This window comes from Homalodisca vitripennis, chromosome 1 (assembly GCF_021130785.1).
Source record: "Homalodisca vitripennis isolate AUS2020 chromosome 1, UT_GWSS_2.1, whole genome shotgun sequence".
Lineage (NCBI taxonomy): Eukaryota > Metazoa > Arthropoda > Insecta > Hemiptera > Cicadellidae > Homalodisca > Homalodisca vitripennis.
Window position 1 is genome coordinate 213104234 of NC_060207.1, and position 25737 is coordinate 213129970.

General features: G+C 32.1%; 1 protein-coding gene across 1 annotated transcript in view; it reads left to right on the forward strand.

The window, feature by feature from the left end:
* LOC124353049 (nephrin-like) overlaps window positions 1-25737 on the forward strand; it is a 262467-nt gene that overhangs the window by 192751 nt on the left and 43979 nt on the right. The window contains 2 exon segments of the mRNA XM_046802853.1: window positions 20931-21063; window positions 25353-25561. Coding sequence (XP_046658809.1) covers window positions 20931-21063; window positions 25353-25561 — 342 coding nt within the window.

Genomic DNA, 25737 nt, shown 5'->3' on the forward strand with positions numbered 1-25737 from the left:
ACACATATACATTCAGAAGCATTTTATTCAATTATATGTGTTAATTGTTTGGTTTCCTTAAAGTTCATAAGCCATTTTTTGTCTTTGTTTTTTTACGTTCCGCGTCATGTATGTATGCTTATATAAATGTTCTGTTCCATTGTTTTCATTTCTTTTGAAAAAGATTTGTTATACTGTATACACAAATAAATGTTAGAGTGCTAAAATACTCAGCCTTTTATAAAGTGCGAAAAATGTTTCTCTCTTGTTCTTATATAAAATTTTATACACAAAAAATAGTTTTGGGTCGATCTAAGTTTTCATTTTTGAATTTGTAAAAGCTCTTCCTTAGCTTCAAAACTTATTCAGTGAATACCACATTGCAACCTAGAATGTATAAGAGCAAATTATAATGTTCGTAATAGATCTGCGTTACTTTTAGTCCTTATAGAATAAAACTTTCTAATTTGACGCCTCAAATAAGTTAGTAGATATTCAATATGTTTGATATATTTTTAAATGGGTATTAATATAAAATTTTTGTTTATTAAGCATGTATATTTGCATTTTTAACAGCTTTATGTACATTTATATATTGTGTGTACGTTTTATATTTATAAATTCCTGTAAAGAATGGCTGGTTTATAATTGTATAATTGAATTTAAATATCTTACTGGTATTTTTAAATTGAATAACATGCACCTGTGTCGCATACAATTATAGATCAAAGCGTTTTTCGTAATGAAATAAAAAACAAATGTTACTACCACCTTTGGGATTTAAACAGATCATTACGTTAGAAACGTTAGTGTAATTTACGTTGGAGCAAATGTGTTTATCACGCCTTCTACGGGCAAGTACGATAAACATTTGAACAATGCAATAGCATTGGATGTTTTTCTTAATAGTGTTATCTTGGTTTGAGCTTTAGTATTTTAGTTTTTACTTACAAATACTTTTACTTTGTATACTATTGTATTTTGTATTGCTTTTAAAATTTTTATTGCGATTTTTCAATCACTTAAGGCTTTTTGTGATTAAGTCAATCACGGTTGTAGGCTACACTCAAGGAAACAATCTGATGATGATTTTGAATGCTGAGAATTCGTCTATAAATAAAGAGATGAGTTAGCATCTATTATGAGTCGACACATCCGGCGGACAAGCTCGTTCAGAACTCCTCTAATCGGCAATGTTGAGGTGGTAGGTAACAATGTGTGTCGGAAGCTGAACGTCTTATTGGTCAGAATGAGAGCGCCAGGAAGCGGTCTATCATTATTGGCCACATAAACCCTGTCAAGCCGTCAGTCCAGGCAGTCAGAGAACCAGTTCACCAGCGGCTAGGCGGCAGTCCTTCTGTTCTCACGGCTCTCCTCCTGCCTCTTTCTGCTCGACTGGAGCAGTAAATCAGGTGTCAATATGTGGAATTCTGCCTATTAAGACGTTTCGTTACACCCTCGGGAGGTTAACAAAGAACGCCCTTTTGTGTTTCCAGCAGCAACAAAGGTTCAGAGCTGTGGTTGCAGAAGAGAACGTGATTGTGACACTGCGCGTAATCGTCTAAGATTTAATGACATTCAATCCTTGGATTAGGAGATTAAATTATTTCCAGCACCTGCCTCTATGTTTTGACTCTGATTCGTAACATATCGTAGAGGCTTCTTAACAAGGATGGCAGATAACACCTGACGCTCTTAAAATATCTGAAGACGTAAATGCCCTTTGGAACACATTTATAATGAATAAAATTTATTTACGTATTGTTAACACGTCCCCCAAGGGATTGTATTAAAATCTTTACAACAAAGAAGATATCAAATTGGTAAAGTAATAATTTATGGGAAACATTTTTCAAACTGGAATTGTCTTTTTTTAACTTCCACAATGATGGTTTTGTTCAGATTATTGTTGACGATGATTAATGTACAAGACGTTTTACCATCCTTTACAAGAATAGAATACACTGCGCTTCAACGATTTAAATATATCCTCCTCTTCATGTGGCAAAAAACTTAATACATGATGTTTATTGGTTTTTTATCCTATCTTTGTATGTATAACGATTATTAAACACCCGAAGAAGCGGATGTGTGAAACATTAAACAATGTAAATTGTCTGAAATCATGTTATACTTTCAATTTTGGTAGGCATATTATTAAATAAATTGGGTAGTTTACTATCAATTTAAGTTCCGAATAACTGCAATAAAACTAAATCAATCAAACATAACAAGAAGTTTAAATTATCTTATCTATTTCGTTGGAGTTTAATGTTACCTTATTGAGCATTACCTATTTTTGTCCTTTCTCCTCCGTAGTAAGATATTCATAAGTTAATATTATTATGGGAATAAAGTTGCTTACAATTGAATTAAGTTTAGTGTTTAAATTTACAGTAGTCAATTAAACTGGATTTTAGTAAATTTAGCTAGTTTTATAATATACCGTACTATAGGATTTCCTATGATCCTACAATCTACAAATAAGGGAATAAATAGTACTAATTAAATTGCTCTGAACCACACTATTAGGACATTACAAAATTTTGGAAAACACTTCTAAATCTAGTACGTGTTGTTGAAAAATTCATACTGAAAATCTAAAAATTATTTCTTACGAATTAAAACTCTTTTGATAAGAAAATGGTTGTTTTCGTTATAATTACTGTTATGTCACCACAATCTTCTTTGGGAAAAGTGTTTTATGTTATTAAAATTATTAAATTACTACCCTATTAACCATTACAAAAATTAATTTTCCATTATATTCAACACAGCTACCGAAAGCTACTGCAGTATTTGTGTAATTTTGCTACTAAACATTTTACGAAATATACTATTTTTGGTAATATAAAGTTTTAACAAAACACTCTAAATTACGTTCTACTACACTGCAAAATGTTTTAGTGCACTTCCGAAGTTCTTAGTAATTTTTGTGTGCATAAAAGGTTATAAAACCATCCTACAATTCGTATAGGAACTATTCTGTCGATCTCTCTTATCATCCTCTTCAATCCTAGACATCCGCTCTTTGGTCCTACTGGAATAGCATCAATAATCATTAAATCAGTCCTAATGATCAAAGCATCAACAGCCCGCCTCTGACGAAATAGTCAATAAAGTTGCAAAGGAAATGTTTTATGTTCGAATGGTACGCTAATGATCGGAGAGCCCTAATTTGGCTGTCGAGGCCGACCGTGCCTTGTAAGCTTACAAAGCCCCCCACGCCGCCCGCACTCATTTTGTAATCACGTCTATACAAACAGGACCTCCTCTTGGTGAACTGCAACATCAAGTCTTCAAATTAATAATTGTAAATTGTAGCTGTTAGAGATCTTGTTAAATTGGAAATGCTAATTCACCAAATAGTAATTTACAAATGCCAATTTGTAAAACACTAAAGCGTGTAATAGTTACAACCATTTAAATTTGAGACGGACTTCCTTATTAAATTATAGTCCTCATTCATTAGGATGGCAAAGTGATATATTACAACTAGTTTTTAAAACGTAGAAAGCTACATATATGTTATATAAATCATAGTTGCTAACCATACCAAGTAATTAATAATGATGTCTAATTCGTCATTTAGTAATTATATATTTAGAAATCTAATAGACATAGAAATGGTTATAATTCTGTTGCAAATGAACAGTAAACAAAAAAATAAAATAAAAAAATGTTAAACGTTGTTTTGATTAAATGTTGAATGTTGTGTTTTGTTGAATGTTGTGTTGTTAATGTCAATGTTGTAAAATAAAATACTCTTTTTCTGATATAAGTGTTAACCCTTTTTTTACTGTAACTAATTCCAATTCTTTATTTTAAAAATAACCATTTCTTATTTGTTTTCGTGTTCTAAAAGTACTTATATTGCTGGTAAGTAAGTTATGTTTACTGTTGTGAAATTTACCTAGAAGTGAAGAGTATGTTTTTGTACATATATATAAAACAGTAAATACTTTTGTATGTTTTTTATTAATACTCAGTGTTTGAGATTTACACACCAAACATAAGGACAGAGTGGACACAGGATGCAAATATTTGCTACATTTATTTTTGTAATATTTATATTTCTGCCCGCACACGCTTCTTTGTAGTGGGTGGGGGTTGCAATAATTTAAACATTTCTTATAGTAAACTAAAATTAAACGCTAAAAAAAAAATTTTACGAGCATCGGTGTAGAAAAAGATGATATCATTGTAACAACTACCTAGGGGCCCTCTGGATACCTTTTGAACGAATTATTTTTTATTTGTAAATTCATGTACTATTAGCGGTGCACTGGGAAAGTAAGTGGAAATAGATATTGAAATGAAGCCAAGTTGATATATTTACGGATACTACAAAAGTTTATTCTATTTACCAGACCGTTTAACCTAAGTCGTCCGAGTTTGTTTTGTAAAAGCAAGGTACATGGAAGCCAGACATGTTGCATAACAGGCATTGCTGAAGTTGCATTCTAACTTTAAAGTGTTTGGATTCCACACTCAGTTACAGTTTTATTATTAGTAAATTATTTATGTTTTATAATTGTTTAAAAATTTTATGTTAGTGTAATAATACATTACTTGTTCATCTACATTTGTTTATTATATTCTTGCTATGGCGTGTATTGCATGAATTGTATGAAATGAAGAAACAATAAATTATTATTAATTAACAATCCAGTTAGTGAACGGAATTTATACGGTAATATAATAGCTTGATCTTTGTTTTCAATCCACACCGTTCCGGGAATTGTTATTGTTATGGTAAAATTTGTTGTTAAACTTCAGAGTGAAAATAAGTGTAATTCCGTAATATAATTAATTGTGAAACTATCCTACGTTGATTATTTTTATAATTAAAAATATCCTGATAATAAGTAGTTCAGAAACCCATCTTCGTGTTAAAATAAGTCGCCCCTAATACATGTTGTTCTTGGCCGATTTGATATAATTAAAATTTACTTTATTTAGGCCTTTGTCAAATGTACCTTGGTCTTTAAATAAAAAGGATTTTATTCTTTATCTTGATATAAAGACACGTATTGTTTATCGGTGCACAAGGTGGAGAGAATACATTTAATTTTTAAATACACATTTAAAAGTCCATTAAAAGCAATCAATTAAAGGTATAAAACATTTCACAAAATGCCTTACAGGAGATAAATTACCTTTCAATGACCTGGGTAATATGATTTATGTAAAGTAACACAAAAATACTAAGTTCCAATCATTGTATATTTGTTTAATGTATTATATTAATTACAAACGTAAGTGTGTTAGATATTGAATTTATGTTGTATTTTTATTTTAAAACAACTTCTCATGCAGTGCACGAATATTTTCACAAAACTTGTACACATCATGTTATTTAAATTATCAACATATTAACTTTAAACTAAGTTTCTATTATTTGTTATCATCTTAAATGCTAAGTACGTAGCTACGTAGCATAACTATGATGGCATTGAGGGCTTAATTTAAAGCTAATAAAGGGGACTAACTCCACCTCGCATTCCACTTAGTGCAGCGTCTGAAATCACTGTCACAAACGTGACTCCTGGAATCTGAAGTCCACGTCCGTCTGGGGATCTGCGATGATTGCATCGTTTCGACATCAGAAACACCTAGATCACAAAAGGGCTCTGTATAATTTCCCAGCAGTCGTCGATCGTAATCAAGATCAAGAGGCGTTTTATACTGTGTACCATATCAGACCAGAACTTTAGTGTCCAGCCATCAGGCAGGTGTTCCAATCTCTAAAACCTAAATCCCGAACCATTAAAAATATAACATTTACGCTGCTGGAAGTTGCCACCGCTTGTGCAACAACTCATTGGCTATACCATTCTGGATTAATGAAGGCCGTAATAGATAGCAAAATGCGTGACCAGGACCAGTAATTTTTCGCTTGATTGCTCATATCCGCCGTGCCGGGTAAAGACCACCTTGTCCGGCAAGGCACTGTGTTCTATGCCCCAATCACACTTTGCGGTTTCGATTTCAATCATAACATCCCTTTGGTAGTTCAGTATTTCACAGAACCACTAATGCCTGAAATCAGACCCCGTATAACATGTTTTATCATTTCCAGAGTGCAACTTACCTTTTCTACTAAGGTAAATGTGATATTAGCACTAGGAATTGGATGCAACCAATGTGATGTGACTTTGATTACAATGATAACTGTAATTATCGTTTGTTTATTTTCTTTATTATTATATACCTACCTTATTGTATCAATGTTAGACTCGTCTATAGTAGACGACCTTGAATATTTTCCCACAAGAACAATATTAAAACTCATACACTTGTACGACCTTATATTTCATCGTTAGGATTATGAAAAAAATAAATGACTCGTTTAAAAATATAATTTATATTCGTCCAACTGTATTTATGTAATGGGCATACTTCCTGGATATTAAATACAAGAAAGTTTGAGTTTTCTCTAGTAAACTATCCAAATATCCTAAATAAAATATCCAAATATGGATGCGTGTTAAAAATATCTTTAGAATAAAACACATCACATGGTTCTACGACTAAAATTAAAGGTTATAAAAGTGTATGAGCTTTATATTGCTCTTATAGAACTACAATATAAAGTCCAAATATTGAGGTTAAGTGGATGAGAGGACTTTATAGTCCTAACCTCGCCTATAATAAAGCCAGGTTTTATTTCATTACAACCAAGATTGGCGCCAATCTTGATCTGATAAAGATATCAAGCATTATCATTGGAATAACATATCAAATTTTGTAATTCACTACACTTTCTTTTTGCCTTTGGCTTTAATAATGAGATTAATCGTACTCATCTTTATATCTACTTATCCATAATTCGTGGTTAAAGTTTTAGCTTGATAGGAATGTTCTCTTCAACATTAAACTGACTTGATTATTAAATTATATGTAATTACGATCTTAATCCCATAAATATTTACTTTAAATGGAGGTAGCCTTCACTTATTAGTTTTATCTATACGGAAATAATAACAAGTAATAAAACAGCTTTTATATTGGAATTCCACCTACTTCATGACATTATAGATACATTAGGGCGGCAGTCTGATTCATCAGGTATTGAGATTGTCTTGAACATTTGACTCTGTACTGTATGGGTTTATCAATTATTTCTCAATGAACACCAAGCATATAGTGCATAATTTACACTAATTCACTAAAAGTTTGTGTTGTGCACAAATTTCAGTGTGACCAGGAATTATTTTTGAACGACTGAGAATATGTCCTATACAGCAATGCATGTATTCTATAACAACTCCAATTTGTTACTAATTACATATACAATTATGAAATGGAGCGCTCAAAGTTCCAAAATAATGAATCACCTAAACCGACGGGAAAATTTAAAGGGGCCATTTATTGGTGGTCCACACTTATGAACATTCATCAATTCACAAAGTTTTCTGCATTACTAGATAGTTTGTCTTTAAATTGCCATTAAGTTTATGCTTCTATATAGATGTCCCGGAACATAAAAAAGTACAAACCCAAAGTTAGGAATATGTAATTCCACTTTAAATTTTGAAAACATATAAGGCCTGTTCGCTTTTTACTGCTATGCTGGCCACCCTCAATGGCCATTGGTCTGTCGGAGGATCTTATTAAACAGACAGAATATAAGGAAATATTGTATAGTAAACAAACAACTGACAGATATGCATTTTTACAGATAAGACAAGGATCTGCGCTATCAAAGTAAGGTCCAAAGTTGAACGTCTTGTACAGCGTGTCCAGTGGCTTCCATTTAATCCCAGATGATATGATAAATCTTTTCTGTTCTCTGATTACAGGGAATATTCTATTCTTTATTTTATAGACATTATTATAAAATATAAATTTATATTGAATAACGTTTGTTAATCAAATTATGCCGTTGGGGTGCTTAAAAAGATACCTATGACGCCCCTGTCACGATTAAACAGACAGAATAAGAAGAAAATATTGTATAGTAAACAAACAACTGACCGATAGGCTATTTTACAGATAAGATAAGGTTCTGCGCTATCAAAGTGAGGTCCAAAGTTGAACATCTTGTACAGCGTGGCCAGTGGCTTCCATTTAATCTCAAAGATAAATCTTTTATATCCCTGATTACAGGGAATATTCTGTTCTTTATTTCAAAGAAATTAATATAAAATATAAAAGTCCATTGAATAACGGTCGCTTATCAAATTATGCCTTTGGGATACTTTACAAAAAAGACACACCTATCACGATGCAGTACGAAGCCATAAGTAACATCTACTATCTATACAAATGAAAGGAATTTATTGTAAAACATATTCCAGCCTAACATTCAGTGGAGGTTAAGAAGATAGGGTCTGGACTCCGATGGGATCTACAGGGCAGATATAGCCAGGTCACGGCAGAGGGTATTCATGTCCGCCCCGCCCACTTCCAGCATGCGAGTCAGGGGGCGGAACCGTCGGTTACCCGTTGATAACGCCGCCGCTACTGTGGTCCGAACCGACTTATCCCGACTGATAACATCTAAAAATGCTAACCTTCCAGGGGAAACGAATCACGGTGCCTTATTTTACGTCCTGTCCACTAAATGCTAATTTAACCGGTAGCATGGAAACTAATAGTTAATTTTACAGGCTGAGGAAGATTTTTATATTTTCACTGGAGACGGTCTAAAGAGTTTGCTGTACCTAAGCAATAGATAATCTTTATCGTCTTTATCCATAGTAGCGTTTATCTATACGATAGCAAAAACGATATCACTAAAAGAAAAATTAAACTGGACCGTTATTACTTTCTCTTCTTCCACAAATCTCTTACTTCTTTCTAGTGTTTAAAAGTATAATGATACCTTGTAAGTGCTTAAAACTTAGGGCTTAAGTTTTACTAATAATATGAAATGGCTGTGATCCTTTACATCAAAATGTTATAACAATGGGAAAATCAACATATATAACGGCGTCTATAACAGGTAAAGCGCAGACAACGAAATTTTCATGATAATAAATCGTAATTGTATCATGCTGTAATCAATTTGTTTTAAATTAATGAAATTTAAAAATTAAATAGTCCCGAATAATACAAATTATGATGTCTCAGGTGTTAGTTCTTCTATCACCGAGCGTTGTAACAGATTTTTGTTATCAGTTTTGCGTTAATGGGAAAGTATGTGTCTTTTAGTGATATAGAATAGTGATGCAGAATACGTATTAGATTCAGGAATTCTTTGTGTAAAAATAAAAACGTTTTACAAATAAATCTGTTAGTAGATATATCTATTGAAACATGCATACCCTTTTAAACCCGATCATTATTTTAAGTGGTGTCATCAAAATCGTAAGTTATTTGATTCAAAATGTAAGAGTTTTGTAAACATCTCATAACCAGACCATTTTTTTAGTTATAAACCTAATTCTTTAGTTGTTTTTCTTGCTTAAAAAATAAAATTATGTCCTAAAAGTGTATACACACACACACACACGCGCGCGCGCGCGCACGCACACACACACACACACACACACACACACACACACACACACACACACACACACACACACACACATACATTAAATTGTATAAATAGCAATACCCTTATTTCATTTCGATTAACATTGAATCACAAAAAGTGCTCCGCCGGGAGTCGAACCCGGATCTCTCACTTGCCGGGTGAATGTGCTACCATTACACCACAGAGCGCTTACTTTTTCCGATTCAATTATTTTGTATTTGGCCATATCTGTCACATATGCGTTTAAATAAGCAAACTAACATATGATCGGAAGACGAAATACCTATCGAACGACTTTTATTTACATTCAATTGTATAAATGGCAATAGCCTTTTATATATTATATATATATATATATATATATATATATATATATATATATATATATATATATAAGTTTAACTTTTTAATTAAAAAATTTTTGGTGAACACCGTTAAAGCTAAATTATATTTGGTACACAAAATATGTATTAATTATTATTTTGTTAAATTTAATTCTTAATCTAAGGGAACAAAAATTATGAGCCTGTTTTATTAACAAGTTGAGTATCATCACTTTTTGTATGGACGTGTCAGTTTTCCTTTTTACAATGTTGTGCAAGTAAATGTAACACGACAATTTATAGTACTTAAGATAAAGTATAAAACCAAAACTATCGCTAGTCATATAAATAAAACTGTTTATAGCTTATATTTAAAAATTACAATAATTTAATATACTGTTGAAATCACTAAAAATTGTTTTCAGAAATGTCAATATAGCTATCACTCAAATCGGTAACACAGCATTTGGTAAAATAGGTGGCCAGTAAAATAATAAAACCGCACTATACAGTCGTTGGAGTTAAAGCGTTCAAACATTATTATTACTTCAACGTTCTTAAAGACATTATAAAATATTAGACTAGTGTAGAAGAACATAGCTATTATTTAAAAATAAAACAATATATACTACGACTTGGTATTTTAGTTTAAAAGCTTTCAGTTACTTGGCCTAATTGTACTAAGGCAGTTGCTATAGGGCATCATTATGTAACGGTCTCCAATAAGTCTAATGGGATGCTTTGCATTCAATCAACCGGACGTGGCAACATGGCAACATGACATCAGGTCACATCCAAGCTGGCGAGAGGATGTGTTTGAGACCGTTCAACTTGCACAGGACGTGACGTTGCTATTATTAGCAACCACTTCCTTAGCGGAACGGAAAGATCGGCGTCGGCCATCGGGTATGTTCGGGCAGGTTCGGCTAAACTCGGTTTTTTATAGAAATATTCTGAGTTCATCCATTGCCAAACAAGAGTATTTTGATATAATTATTTGAATAAATTAGTTTTATCTTGCTTAATAACTTACACCGAATTAAATCTACTCGTATGTTATTTTGTACAATTAAGCATAACCAACCTAATTCTCGGTTAAATAAATTTACATATCATTTTAAAAGAACAGAGATTTATTACTAATACTAACAACATTCATGTAATAATAAGTTACAAAAGAATTATTTCAAAGTTATAAAAACAACAACTTGAACAACTCGAACTTAAAGGTTCGGAACTAAATTTTAATTTATCTATTATTTTGATCGAATCTTACTTAATTGACTAGTAGAAAACTTAAACTCTGTTCATATTTTTACCTAATGTGATCGTACTATATTTCAAATACAAATTTGAATAATTCTATGAAATTATCGCCTAGACATAAAACTACGAGATTTAAACGAGATTTTGAATCAAAAAAGATTCAAATGGATAAATATGAGGTTAAACTGTAAAAATAATATTCCATTGATAAAATTCGAAAAGTACTGTATATTCTTAAATAGTTTTGAGGATGCCGTGTCGTCATCAGAATGTATATAGTATCTTAGTATGGTTTAGTTTTTCCTCTTTCATGAAAAATAAATATTGCAACTGCTTAAAATGTACATTTTATTTTGTAAGAAAAAGGGGAAAGAATAGTATATTCAGTATAGCTAATAATCTTAACGTGATCATAATAATAACAATGTAACTTTATGAAATATTTTCGTTAAAGTACTTTCTGTTAATAAAAATGTTTAATTTAATTTCCACTTTATACAAATAATGAGCAAACCATTATATGGTTCTTGTAATAGAAATTCTATTGCATCCTCATCTTGAACGATTCCGCGAAGTGGTGTCTTTCACTTTATCTTATCTCTTAAGCGATAAGTTATCTGTGTTGAAAAATACGGTTCTATCACACAAAATAATAAAATGTTAACAGATTTTGAGTTCGGACACACGTGTGAACAAATTTGACAGTTATAATCCTGCCATATGAGTTATTATATCAAAAACAAAACACTCGTGGTGGAGCCACTTTATGCGAAAATTCTAAATAATGATTTAATGTAGTTTTTTTTTAAGTGAAAACTTCTTTAGGCGCGTTGAGCGTTTTGGTAGAGGGTAAAATCCTCGGTTCGCGTCACCGACATGCTAATGATACTAACCTGCATGAAAAAGTCAGTCTCGCTGTGTTTTTTAACCGTAGACTTGGCCGCGGACTACTAACCTGCATGAAAAAGTCAGTCTCGCTGTGTTAAAACTGTCCCGGCGGAGTATGAAAACAGACTGCGAAAATCAGTGACCTTTACGGCTTCCTCTCGCGATTTAAAAGTGAAGCCAATGTCGTACAATTCTGTAAGATGCGTCAAATTAAAGCTCTTAATATTGGCAATATATTGGTTACATTTTTAAATATTAAAAAAATTTCGAAATAATTTTGATTATTGTTTACATTTTACATAGCGTTTACAATGACAAGAAAAAAGGAGTAAGCGAGGTTTTTTTTTTATTTTTTGGTCAGACAAAATTTGTCAGCGAGAAAGTTGTGTGAAAATAGATGAATATTTTTTTTGTAATTTATCATTTTTTTATTGGAAGTTTAGTTTAGCCTGTAGTAGCGTATGAAGTGATGAGTGAACGTTTCTGCCGGAACTGTAGTTGGCGCATTGGCTCACTGATACCGTATTAACTCAATAAATTAGTTTATTGTGCAATAAAAATACCTTTACGAAAGAGCCAAGTTAATTTAACTAATTTATTAGTTTTAAAAATATTGTGGGTTTAATTGTTATTGCAATTATATACTTTATCCGTAGCAATAACTTTATTATTTACAACGGTGTTCAACTCACTGTTGTTCACCTCGGTGTTTACTCACTTGTATTCTATGTTTAACTAACTATTAATATTGAGCAATTACAACAAGTATAATGATTGCATTGAACTTTTTTTCATTAAAATAATATTCTTTAATACTTACAGTACTTTTTTATTAAGATATTGTTAAGATAATTGTATAATAATTATTTTTTCAACCACTTTGTATTTATATTTTGTTCATGATTCGTTTAACCCATCATATGTAACTAATAAATAAAACATAAAAAATTTCATATAATTTTTGCATATAGTTTTAATTACTCTCAACTTAATAGTTCCGTTTTCACTTCTATCGGCAGTCCCACGACTGCTACTGTTTTTTTTTTTTTCAATTTGATAAACATTGGCTTTAATATGTTTATTATTTTTAAAGAATATTTTCAATGTTCTCTGTAACAATCAAAACAGTACTCTCATGAATTGTACTCTAAAATACCACTGTTTTGTAACTATAAGCTGAGAAACGTCTAAATACGAGTATAAAGAAACTCTCAGTTGTTACAAGTAATGTAATATAAGGGAAGACCGAGTATGAAAGCCTAATTGGCCTACTTACTATCAGCGACTGCACTGTAAACAACGCTCGCCCAAGCGTCATATCCTCTAATCAAGATCCTCATCAGCTGGTAGCACGGAGATATTACGTTATGATCTCTTGATTAGAGAAGATTATATTTTCATTTGATCACAACCGGTTGTGTCCAATAGTATTCGCAGTAGTTACCAACTTAGAAGAACAATAAAATTACATTTTGAGTAATGTAAGGCTGTTAAATATTAGTTACATTATTTGCATATCTACCTGACAGTGATTTATGTCGCATATTTGTGTCCCGTAACGTGCATAGTCTTGGAATTATCGTAATAATGATAGTAGGATTCCGGACATTTGCCATCTTTATATATTAACAAAAGTTTAACACAACGTTTCAACTATTGGAATCTATCCTCTTTGTCAGTTTGGGAAGGTATCAGTACTATAAATTAATGAACAGGAAGAAGAAAATAAAGGAAAGATAAGGGTTCAAATATACCCACAAGCTGCTTGGAGTCCAGTCCAGAGGTTGTCACTGCACAGGATGCAATTCCCGAGCACAAATCGCGTTATAATCATAAATATTCACGTGGGGCTGGGAGTGTTAAGATTAGAAGGTGATCAGAGATCAAGATAACCTATTAAAGCTGATACTGAATCAAAATTATAACATTTCCGCTAGTACTTACGCCTTCTACTCCTTTGGGATTACAATCTTCGATAGTAAAGGTGGTGAAAGTTTTGCCTTTACAACGGGGCTGCCTTTGTTTAATAACAGAAAATCGACTTTTGATTTTTACGTAATCACGTTAAATACAGTAAATCCAAAACATACACTACAATTGTAGGAGTTGTTAAAGTACAGATAGTATGTTCTACTTGTTGTTCTGTGGAAATTTTGTAGCAGCTTTTCGTCCATTTGACCTTAATATTTAGACGTGTAATATAGATGAATAAATATTACACTATTTTATATCAACATTGCAAAGTTTAAAAACAATAAACTTAAAGAAACCAACTTCTAACTAAAAATAAATGAATTTTGAAAGAAGGCAATGATTATTTTTTTTAATATGTTTTGTAAAGTGGGTTTAATTGTTTTAGAAATCTTTGAAATATGATTTTATTACACACTTGTGAGACTGAAGAGAGAAAAGGAAAAGAAAACTTACACACAAGTTCCTGTTTGTTGACGTTGGCTCACATATGCAACATCATATTGATATTATATGTCCTCCTTTTGCTTCCCGACTGTTACCGAGCAAGCAGTAAATGTCAGAATGCGTTCTTTTCAAAATCAGGTAAAGAGAACGTTCTAATTGTAAATATGATATAAAATCTATTCAATAATTTATAATAAACGTGTACTGTCGAGTAAGTATTAGAATAGTTGATAAAAGTAACAAATTGTTTAGCTGTATACTAATTATAAATAACCCAAATTATTTCTCTTCTTTTGTTTTGAACATTTCAATTGAATCTGTACTGGGTACAGGAAAAACATATATGTCACTCCACATATTGACATGTTGTCTGGGATAACCCAAGGATGTACTTGTGCCCTTCGAATAACACATGCTGACCTCTATCGTCAAAGTTCTAGTGAAAAGGATGAATCAGGGCATCACTAGAACAGTAATATACCAATAATCTATTATATATTGAATAATCTACCTTGTCAATCCTTGACAAATGAATCTCATAAAATTTAAAAAAATGTTCAATACAGTGGAAAGCGATGTGAAAACACGTGCTTATCAGAAATAAAGGACTGTAAATAGGCAAAGGATCTTGCGAAAAATTGCCTTAAATCATTTTGCAGTTGTAGAAATAACGGCTAGTAGGTGATTTTGAATTAGATTACACAAGACATATTTTTTTGCAAAGGATTTACTCTAATCAACTTTGAAGAACCAGTTTTCAAGACAAAAATAAAATAATAAAACTAGAAAGATTATGTGGCAAGACTTCAAATCTGTAGACAGGAGCATATCAGGGACGGCTGAGAACTTGCTCATCAACTGTTTTATGGCTGATAAGGTATCGTTCTCATTTATGTAATTTATTCAGACATAACCGGTTGATCCTGATCATGTTGGAGTAAAACCGCTGTTGTGGGAGGAGGGGGAGGGAAAATCGACTTGAAATAATCAGCAAACGCCTACTCTGTATTGCCACGGCCGCTGAACTGGACGCCATCATTACTAATTATTCATTTAAGTCTCGTTTCTTATAAAGTACGATAGTATTTGGAAATCACGTTTCCCATTAATCGAATGCCTTCCGTAAGCTATCTATGTATCCGCCATAAATAAATATAACGTAATCATGTGTGTGTGCCATAATTTATCATTAATATATCCCTCTAAATCTTTGTGGATATTCGATTTTAACTTCTTTTAATTTTGGACAGTTCAGGTTTCAAAACTGTTTAAATTCTGTCGTGAAAAGCTCTACAACATAACTCGTACTGCCTTACCCAAATTATAACAATTTATGTTCTGGAACACCAATATAAAGTTTTTAGACGATTTTTAAAATTACAACTAGTGTGATGAAAGTGGGAGTGTCGATGGCCAAGCGGTCTAAGACGTTGGACTTTGATCTGAGTTAGAGGTAGCGCAAGTTCAAATCCTGTCTGTGACCATAGCACTTTTTATCTGACCTTCGACCTTGTACTGTATCGACTCTCCTCCTTATTCTGATTGATAAGATCCTTGCATGGTCCAATGAGGACGGATAGAATAAGGCTTAAAAAGGGATCATCCACTCTTTTTTTAAAAGACCATAAACATGCTTTAGTTACAAACCTCTGTGAACAGTGTATGTGATTGTACATGGAAAACTCTGGGTGGAAACTTTCATTAGTGACCAGGGCCCTTCATTGAAAATTAAAAACGTAACTAAATTGCTTAAGATTATGAAGATTTAAGAGTGTTAAAATTTCTCCAAATATTGTTACCTGAATGTAGATTAGATTTAAAAAAATTGCAATTCAATTTACTAATATAACAATGTTTAAAACTCTATTATAAACTTCTGCATTGGATGAACAAAGCATACCCGTATGTGTTATGAGAAACATCATAAGAAACACTTATGTTTTCGTAACTTTGATTGCACCAACCTCAAGGTTTTTATTACTACAGTACTTAATCAATTAATGCTTTCTGGCTTCTACGTATTATGAACTGCTAAGAATCCTCCCCTCCCTCACTCCTTGATTTACCTGTATCACAGTGTCCCTGTCACATCTAAACACCGGGTACCTTGTTGGCTAGCCTAACCTCATCACACAGCCTCTGTTGTATCTGTATGTCAGAAATATTGTTTAGGGCTTTCTTCTTGAATTATATAGTTTTAGTTCCTAACCCACTAGTTTTAGGATTATAAATGTAGTAATCGTGCCTAAATAATTAAACCAACAACATAATAATCAAAGTGTGAGTTAATATATGTCTAAGATGGGTGAGTCTATTAGATCAGCCAACGATTACACACCGTTTTACATGTCTAAACATATAGATATTGATATCTAGGCTATGTATCGTTGCAAACAGTTTGCGAGGATATAAATGTCTCCGGAAAACATTCAGAGAAATTTAATGCAGTACAAAATCTCGAAATGAAAGTCGCAGAATGGAAATTGTCATTTTTGTGTAACAAATTAAAAATTATTCAGTACCTCATCATGGTTAACTCTGTATTGTATACTTAAAATAAGTGAACAGGAATTTAGTCCACATTACATAGTGAACATAATGATTCAAACATGTATTGATAAAGTTAATAAAAAAAAAAACAAACACTCCAATAATAAATCAATTTGATTTGTGTCCGGCCTTCTGTTTTCAATGACAACATCAGACCCACTTAACTGGAATAAAAGAACCACATTTATTTCAGTTATGCGATCTGATGATGTTTTTTGTTAAAAACGAAAGGTCTTACACAAATAAAATAGTTTTATTGTTAAAGTGTTTGTTTTTAAATTAAGTAATAAAATCCAATAAGAAATAATCTGCTACAATGTCGTAACCCCGAGCGCAATACCCTAGAGGACAATGTACCTGTATCTTTCCAAAACCTAGCCTTATCCACTGCTATGTTTGACAGGAAACGCATAAATTTGATACAAATATTTCGAATCTCAAAAATTTCAGATTGTTGGTTTTAACAATTAATAAGATGGCGGATTAAGAAACAGTAATAAAATATTTATAAGTATTGTAAAATATATATTGTAAATATTTCTGTCTACTGTATACGAGCTTTTAAAATTTGGATAAGGTCACTTTTGAAACTAACCGATTGATAAGACTAGTTTGAAATCAATCCTTATGGATTGAACAGTTTTGAAAATGATACATAATGTAATAATGTAACAATTTTCAAGGGTTTAAGTAGTTAACATCGGAGTGAAATTCATAACATTTATTTAAAACATTATGATATGTCCAGCATTATTAAATGGCTATCAGAAAATTACTACACATACTTTATAGTTTATTTAGAGTAAAAATGCTGTTTTTTAGACAGTAAATAGTAAGCTATAAAACGTCTATAACCAAGTATTGTTATAAAAATGGTCTAAACTTAACACTGATTATTCTCTTCGGGTACTGGCTTCAGAGTTGACAATATCCACAATTTACTGAGTCTAAGATTTCCAATTCTTCAATACATTCTCATTCGTTTCCAAAACGTTTTTAGTAAACACTTGACATCTTTCAATTTAGCAGCATGAATTGAAATTCTAGGAGAGATTATCTCTGGCTCCATAGTGCGCTGAGAGCACTCTTTCTTAGAAATGCTTCTAAAGCTAGACAGATCGGAACGATACGCTGCATCACCTTTGACATGTATTGATATATTTTTTAACTTTATAATAAATTGTTTTGCTGTAAGAAATGTAAAATGCAACAACCTGGATTCATTACCGATTAATCATTTGCTGCTTTCCAATTATAAACTTTAACTGGACAGTTTTCACTTGATAATTGATATCTGTACCATGAACATATTCTTGAGGTTGGATTCTTGTTTACTATAACGCAGAAGAAACATCTTCTGTATATTCAGTTTTCATTAATTTGTGGCACAGAACACTTGCAAAATTGTATTACACCCCTTTCATCTGTTAAACTCATTACATCCATAAATAAATACATTATCTTTAGAAAGTTTTTCTTTTGGTGATTCCTGACAAATAAGGTTATACATTTACACTCACTTAATGTAGTAACCACTTTGGTCCAGATTTTTGCAATAAGTTAATTCTTTTGTCAATCACAAGAATATGCCACTGTGTCATTCTTTTTCTTTTTTAGCATTAAAAAAATGATTTGGTTCTGAGAGAAGCACGCTTTGTACACACTTTTGTGCCTTTAAGCTACTCTTGTCTGTGCCTTTCAAGTTTTAAGTAAATTTAGAATAAACTCAACAGGAATTAACAGTTGGCGATCTAAAAAAAAATATTGAATGCGTTATCACATTAGTTTTCTAATTCTAAAATAAATTTCTTTGCTTTAAACTCAAGGTGTAACGTCAGAGTTATACGTTCACCATAACTTTCCATGACAAATAACTAGAAAGTAATTTTCTCTCACTGTTTTGCAATAATAATTAAGCTTAATCGGTTAAATTTTTTGCCATGATTTTGTCAATGGAGTGATTTTAATATAAAATGTTTGACTTCGTCCATCGCCAACACAGCTTTCTGTGGGTGTTTTGTTATTATGAAGTTATTATTACAAATAGTATTTCAATTTCTACACTTTGAAAATCCTAAAAGACTTAAGTCGGTGTCCAACCTGTATCTTATAGATAATTTCACTTAATCTTTTTAGGTAAATCGTAGTTAAAAAGTTTAGTTAATCGTACTACTGAATAACGTGGAAAGAGAAATGGCGAATTTAGAAATTTTAGAAATTTAGAATTTTCAATTTCTAGTTTCTTCCTCCATGTTTGGATTTCAAGAACTTGACACGCGTGAACACCACTCACTCATAGATTTCTACGAAGTTTAGTTCGTCATCGCACACTTGAGACACTCAAACAATCGACGTTGATGAAAACACTAACAGACAACTGGAATCGCAGTCGATATCAACACCACGCCGCACCAGAGACGCCATTGACTCATGGGTCATGACAGATTGGTAGTTGAAGGACTTGCAGGAACCAGTGGTTACTGTTTTGTTTAGAGACGAGTGTCTGAGTCACTTTTTAAACAACCGTCTTACAGTTGGAAGCGTGGAGAACTGGAGTAAAATGGCCTTGAGTTATTCAACTATAAGGGCAATGTCAAACCTTGTGCACTATTTTAGCCTAATTTTTAGTCGTAGACTTACTGAAGATTTCTAATGTTATAGTTTGTTTTTCTAAAGCATGTCCCTGACGGGTCCGGGACCCTTCAACCTGTGTCACACGCTAAACATCTCACCTCAAGCGTTTACCACTTTACAGTATTCACATATATTAACACCGGAAAAATTTTTTTACTGCTTGGGTAATATTCACCCACGCATTACAACGAAAGAAAAGAAAATACTTGTGAATTGTAATAACCAACTATAGGGAGAAAACACAGTTTTCTGTTTAAGATTTAAGCTTTCTCCACTTTATCTCCTCATTATTAAAAAATAATGTAATAAAAATAATTCTTACACAGCATTGGTTGTAGGTCTCTTAAAGAATGACATTAAAACAATTGAGGGTTCTAAGCTACTAATTAAAAGGGTAATTCATTAATTTATTATTTTGTTCTTGTAAATACATAATTAATAATCATCCAAAACTTTAGTGTTTTGTAAAGTGTATACTGTTTGAGTACCTATTAAAACAATGACTTACGAGATTATTTGAAATACAACTTTATGAATGAAAAATAAAAAAAATGAAGGCGTACAACTGCACGAGGATTAAATGGTTCTTATTAGGAAAAACTTTAAGCCACATTGCTACAGCTTTTAATTTAGCGTTTAAGTTTGTTAGTTAGAGATTTTTATACCATTTATCGTAATAAAGTGTTTCAAAAAAGCTGTATAAAGTGTTTTACATTAATATTATAACTCTAAATAATCCGTAGTTTTAACATTGAGTGTTACGAAACTTTGAGGGGAATTTTAGTGTAATTGTAACGTTTGAGAATTATATGGAGACTCAATTATATAAAATAAACTAAATTTTGTTAAATTTCAGATTTTGTTAAAATCTTAATTATGATCTAATTGGAAAAGCATATCGCCGCGCTGGGCTACCTACTACGTAATATTTTGGATCTTAGAGATAGCGCAGGTCCAAATCTTGTCTTTGACGGAACTACTTTTATCAATACTGTTCTGCCCCCCCCCCCCCCAATTAGTTTTGAGGAGATCTTAGTATTACCCAGTGGCCCATGAATAAGGCTAAAGCGGGTTCGGCCTCTCCTTAAAAACTGTAAATGATTATAATCATCTTTGTGAGAACGTTAAAAGACGCTAATTATATCAACACAATTGTGAAGGAAACTGGATTTATTCGGACATTTGCCATCGTTCAGCGAAACAAATGTCCGGATAAATCCTGCTTCCTTCATAATCCTTCCATCGTCAAAAATAACCTTAAAAAAAAACACAATTGTTTTTCAATATACTATCAAAATCATTAAAGATTGTTCAGCTTTAGAATTTCATCTTTGCTCCAGCTCACTCTACACAATGTAGTCCAACTAATTGCTGTATTGTTTCAGTGTCAATGACAGAAGCAGAAGCTGTGGTGGGAGGGGTGGCCAAGCTACCCTGCGACATGACTCCTCCTCTTGCTGGTGACAAGGTTCATCTTGTTATCTGGTACAAGGAGTCTATAGACCTTCCGATATACAGGTACACTGTCTACCCGTACTAATCATAATATTCAGATTTGAGACCTCCTTGGTTAACATGGAGGCAATTTTGATACATGAAATAGAAATACTACCGTAAAGACAGATGAAAGTGTATAAATTAGAATAATAAATTGTTCATAAATACGAGCATAATATACTGCGTTAAAAATATATGTTTATTTATTTAGTTATTTAACGGAAACCCATTACATGCAACTACATAACAATAAGCAATCAAAGTTTGAAAAAAAAATTACACAATAGCTATATATACACGGATGGCAGCAGGCAACAACATTAATCAAACAAGAGTCCATCGTGCATGAGAGATATCCAAGTAAAAAAAAGAGACAACGTATACAACCCATGACAGTACGATAAGTAATATAAATAACAATAATTATAATAGATAATATAAATATATGTAAATACACGCATATATGTATAATATAAAACTAAGAACCAATAAAATAAATATATCTTAAGCATTAACAAAGAAATAGTGGAACATTCCACAATAATCAACAGCATTAATCATGCATAGCAACCGTATTTGTGGAGCCGTATATCTTAAAATTAATACCCGCACAATACACATCCACGTCCAACCGAATCCAGCTTATTAAAAATCTGTATCAAATTCAAGAAGAATGTCAATATGAGAACAATAACAATACTATAACAATAACAATGTGATACAATGTGATACAATAACAATAACAATGTGATACAATAACAATAACCATGCAATAACAATAACATTAAACCAAAACAATAAAAGAAATATAGTAAAAACCATAACAACTAACTAATGTTAATTAATGAATACATTTTATTACAATATATAGTTTTATAACAAAACTCGAAATACTAAAGTCTATTACAAAACAATGTGCTAAGTTCAAAATTACATGGAACTAAAAAAGGAAGTGTAACAAAAACAATAAGCCTTCGATTTTAAATAACTTTATCTGTTTACAACTTAAACGCAGCACACATACAAACATACACAGAGTGAGTTGTATATATCCTTCCCCCTCCCTTCTTCCTCATTTTTCTTATATAAAATCCAAAACAATCGCTGGTCATTATTGAGTAACAAGTAATTAATTTTGATTTAGTTCACTTTATTGCCCGCCATCTTGTATCTACCATAATGGAGTTATATCATTTATTTTTTCGAATATGGTGCTTTGATGCATGATTTCAATGCATTTTTGCACTGAACACAATGCTGTTTTTTATCGGTATTCTCAAGCTTTATTACTTTTAAGAATTACTTTTAAGATTTCTTAAGCACATTTACGCTAAATGACATTGAAATAAAAATAATTACAACTTATTAATAGGTGTTCAATGTATCCTCCGACCTCTCAACAGTAGTACACTCTGTATACAAATAAGAACCTTGTATTTTGAGAGTGCATTAGAAGTACATATTATAAAGAAAATTTTTTTTATTTAAAATATTTCTTTTAAAACTTTAAGCAATTTTCAGTTCAGCTTTATTTTTTTGTCTTTTTCAATCTCATATATTAATGTAAAAATAATGAAAAAGATAACAATGTGTCAGGATCGAATAAGGTTATTAAGAAATAGATCGCGCCATCATATTATGCACAATAAAATACATTAAAATCATATTTCACAATTCAAACAATTAAAACATTGATTTAATTCCAATATAACGGATCCAAAAAGACGACCGAAAATATGAATTTAATCAAAATGAAGCATCCTGATCAGTACGGAGTCGATATTTAAAGAAGCATTTAAACTCACCCTGTATATGAACGTTATGAGACAAAAATATCTAATTATTATCTGCATTCTTATCAAGACGGACAGAAATAGTCTCATAAGCTTAATTAACTCGAACTGCATTTAGATAATCTATTAGTAGCCTAATATCATTAGCAATTCAAACAGCTGTTTATAATAATTTCTCAAGTGCTTTGTGCGAAGAGTTATGAAGCTGAAGATCTTATAAAACACGATTAATGCCTTACAAACAGGCTTACCGTTATAAGACCCGCAACATGATAATTATTTATGATATACATCAAGCTGCTTTGCATTTTGTTACCTGTCATAGAATTACGTATTTGAAATGTATCTTTGATATTTTTAATAATACACATTGTGATTATCAGTACAACGGAAACTTTGCAGAATTATAAAAAAAAAACTGTTAAAATAATCTAATTTGACAGGATAACAGGATTTCATAAATTTGCCATCTTTGCGGTAACAAAAGATATAATACAACGTTTCGAGGATTGGAATCTATCCTCTTCGTCAGGTGGATGGTATCCCATTTTCATCCGTGCCGGTGTCATGTGTGATTGTGTTTCTCGTACTCGTCACTTATGTTCGGGAGTTGCATTCTCTGCAGTGACAACGCCTGGACTAGACTCCAAGCAGCTTTTGTTTGACCATTTTCTTTCCCTTTTTTCTTCTCTGTGTTCTTTATTTTGTATGTACTAATAACATCCACCTAACGAAGAGGATAGATTCTAATCCTCGAAACCTTGTGTGATACCTTTTGAAACCATAACGATGGCAAATGTCCGAAATCCTGTCATCCTCTCAAACTTTCGTCAATAACAAACTGATATAAAGAATAATCTAATTTGTATGACAATGTAGCAATAACGGTGTTTAGTCTGCACTAGGAGAATACAGTTGGATTGCGACTGGCACATGTAGTGTTTAAAGAGCTCTTTACTGATGTTACTCATTAACATCCCCATCTCGATAGATTAAATAGTCAATACCATCACTAATTAAGTATTTCATATGGAATTCCATGCAGTACTCATTGAAATTCAAGCACTTATTTTGCCCACTTGAAGCACTTTTTACTTCATCATTTCATTTTGCCTGTTATACAAATAACGCAGCTGTTGTGGGAAGGATTGATTCAATGTGAATGTTGAGTTTGCTCTAGTTCACCTTCCTCTTAGTGCAGCGTCTGAAATTTGACCCTGTCACAGACTTACCTCATGGAATCTGGAGTCATGTTCGTCTGAAGAGGTCCAAATAAAGTCAGCAACGAAGAAGCTCAAAAAGAACTCTGCATCGTTCGACGTTAGATAAATTGACCGCTGACTTTTTATCTCTTCAGACGATCGTGACTCCAGATTCCAGGAGTCAAGTTTGTGACTGCCTCATTTTTCAGACGCAGCAAATGAGACGAAGGTGAACTGCGACATAACTCAGCATTAATATTTCCTGTTATGTTTAGAATGTACGAGAATAATCATATATTCTACTGTACTATTTTAAATATATTATTATTAAACAGTTGTAATTTGGTAAACAAACCGGTACACATCTTATGGAAACTTAATTAACCACAAGAGATCTGTTTACATAGTTTAAGCAAACATAATTTTCAGGGTATATATTCGGATAAAAAAAATTACCGAAAAATAGTACTATGGGATGAGGTAGTTTTATAACTTTTAGGTTAAATTAGATTATTTATTTCATAATAACAATTCTTTTAGGTATCGTCTTCCATACACAGGAAGAATAGAAATGTGTTGATTGTTAGAAGTGTTATTTTGATCCTTTATATTATTTTTACAAAAACATTTCATCTATTCCTATGGTCTTAGTAGATTGTATATAACAAGTCAAAAATCTTATTGCTATAATTATAAAAACAATATCCTTTAGTCATGCTTCATGAAGCAAGCTACTCCCTTTTTAGTCATAAATCATATACATACTGCAAAAGATTTTCTTTACATCGAGCCGGGTTTCAAAAAGAGCGTAAATGGATACGTTCAGGAGTGAAACATGATTTCTAGTATCCCTGTTCATAGAAGAGGTATCCCAAGAGACACAGTGACTATGAAATTCCAAACAATATTAAGACAATTACAAATAAAACTACCTACCCAAATAAAGTACCAAACTTATATCGTAACTTGTAAACTAAGGATTAGCTATGGTATGTCCGTTACAAAAAAGTAAACACTAAAAGTTTTTCACGAGAAATATTACAATTTGCGTCATGAATAATCAAATAAGAGACTTGGCTGACTGAATTGGTGAATTCTGGTCTTAGAGGGAATGTATCAATTTCTCTTTATCACCTGAATTATTTATTGTAAATATTGAGAGTTACTGATATTAAACATTATTTCACAAACTTGTAGCTGTTATCGCTTTTCGCTAAACGAAATGTTATCCTATTATCAACTCTATAAAATCCCTATCTGTTTTTATCTTTTGTTTGGGTTTGACTCTGACCTACTTTGTCTTATCTTGCACTAGCTACGACGCAAGAGGGAAATCAGTGGAGGGCGCCCATCATTGGTCGGAAAACACCGTCTTGGGCAGTCGTGCCTTCTTCCGCACAAGTGACGCTCCTGCCAAACTGACCCTGGAGAGTGTCAAGGACACGGACGCCGGCATCTATCGCTGCCGCATCGACTTCAAGAAGTCTCCCACCAGGAACACCCAAGTCAACCTCACCGTAATCAGTGAGTGTATATCTTCGTCAATTTTAGATCATATGCGAAAAGGTTTTGAGGCAGGAATTGTTAAATTCCTTTTCAGGAATTAAATTATTGTTATGTTGGATACATATTTTTGTGTGCCTCTCCAAGGACAAGATTCCTTATTTTAAAATAATCACCAATGTTTTAAAGCATAGATA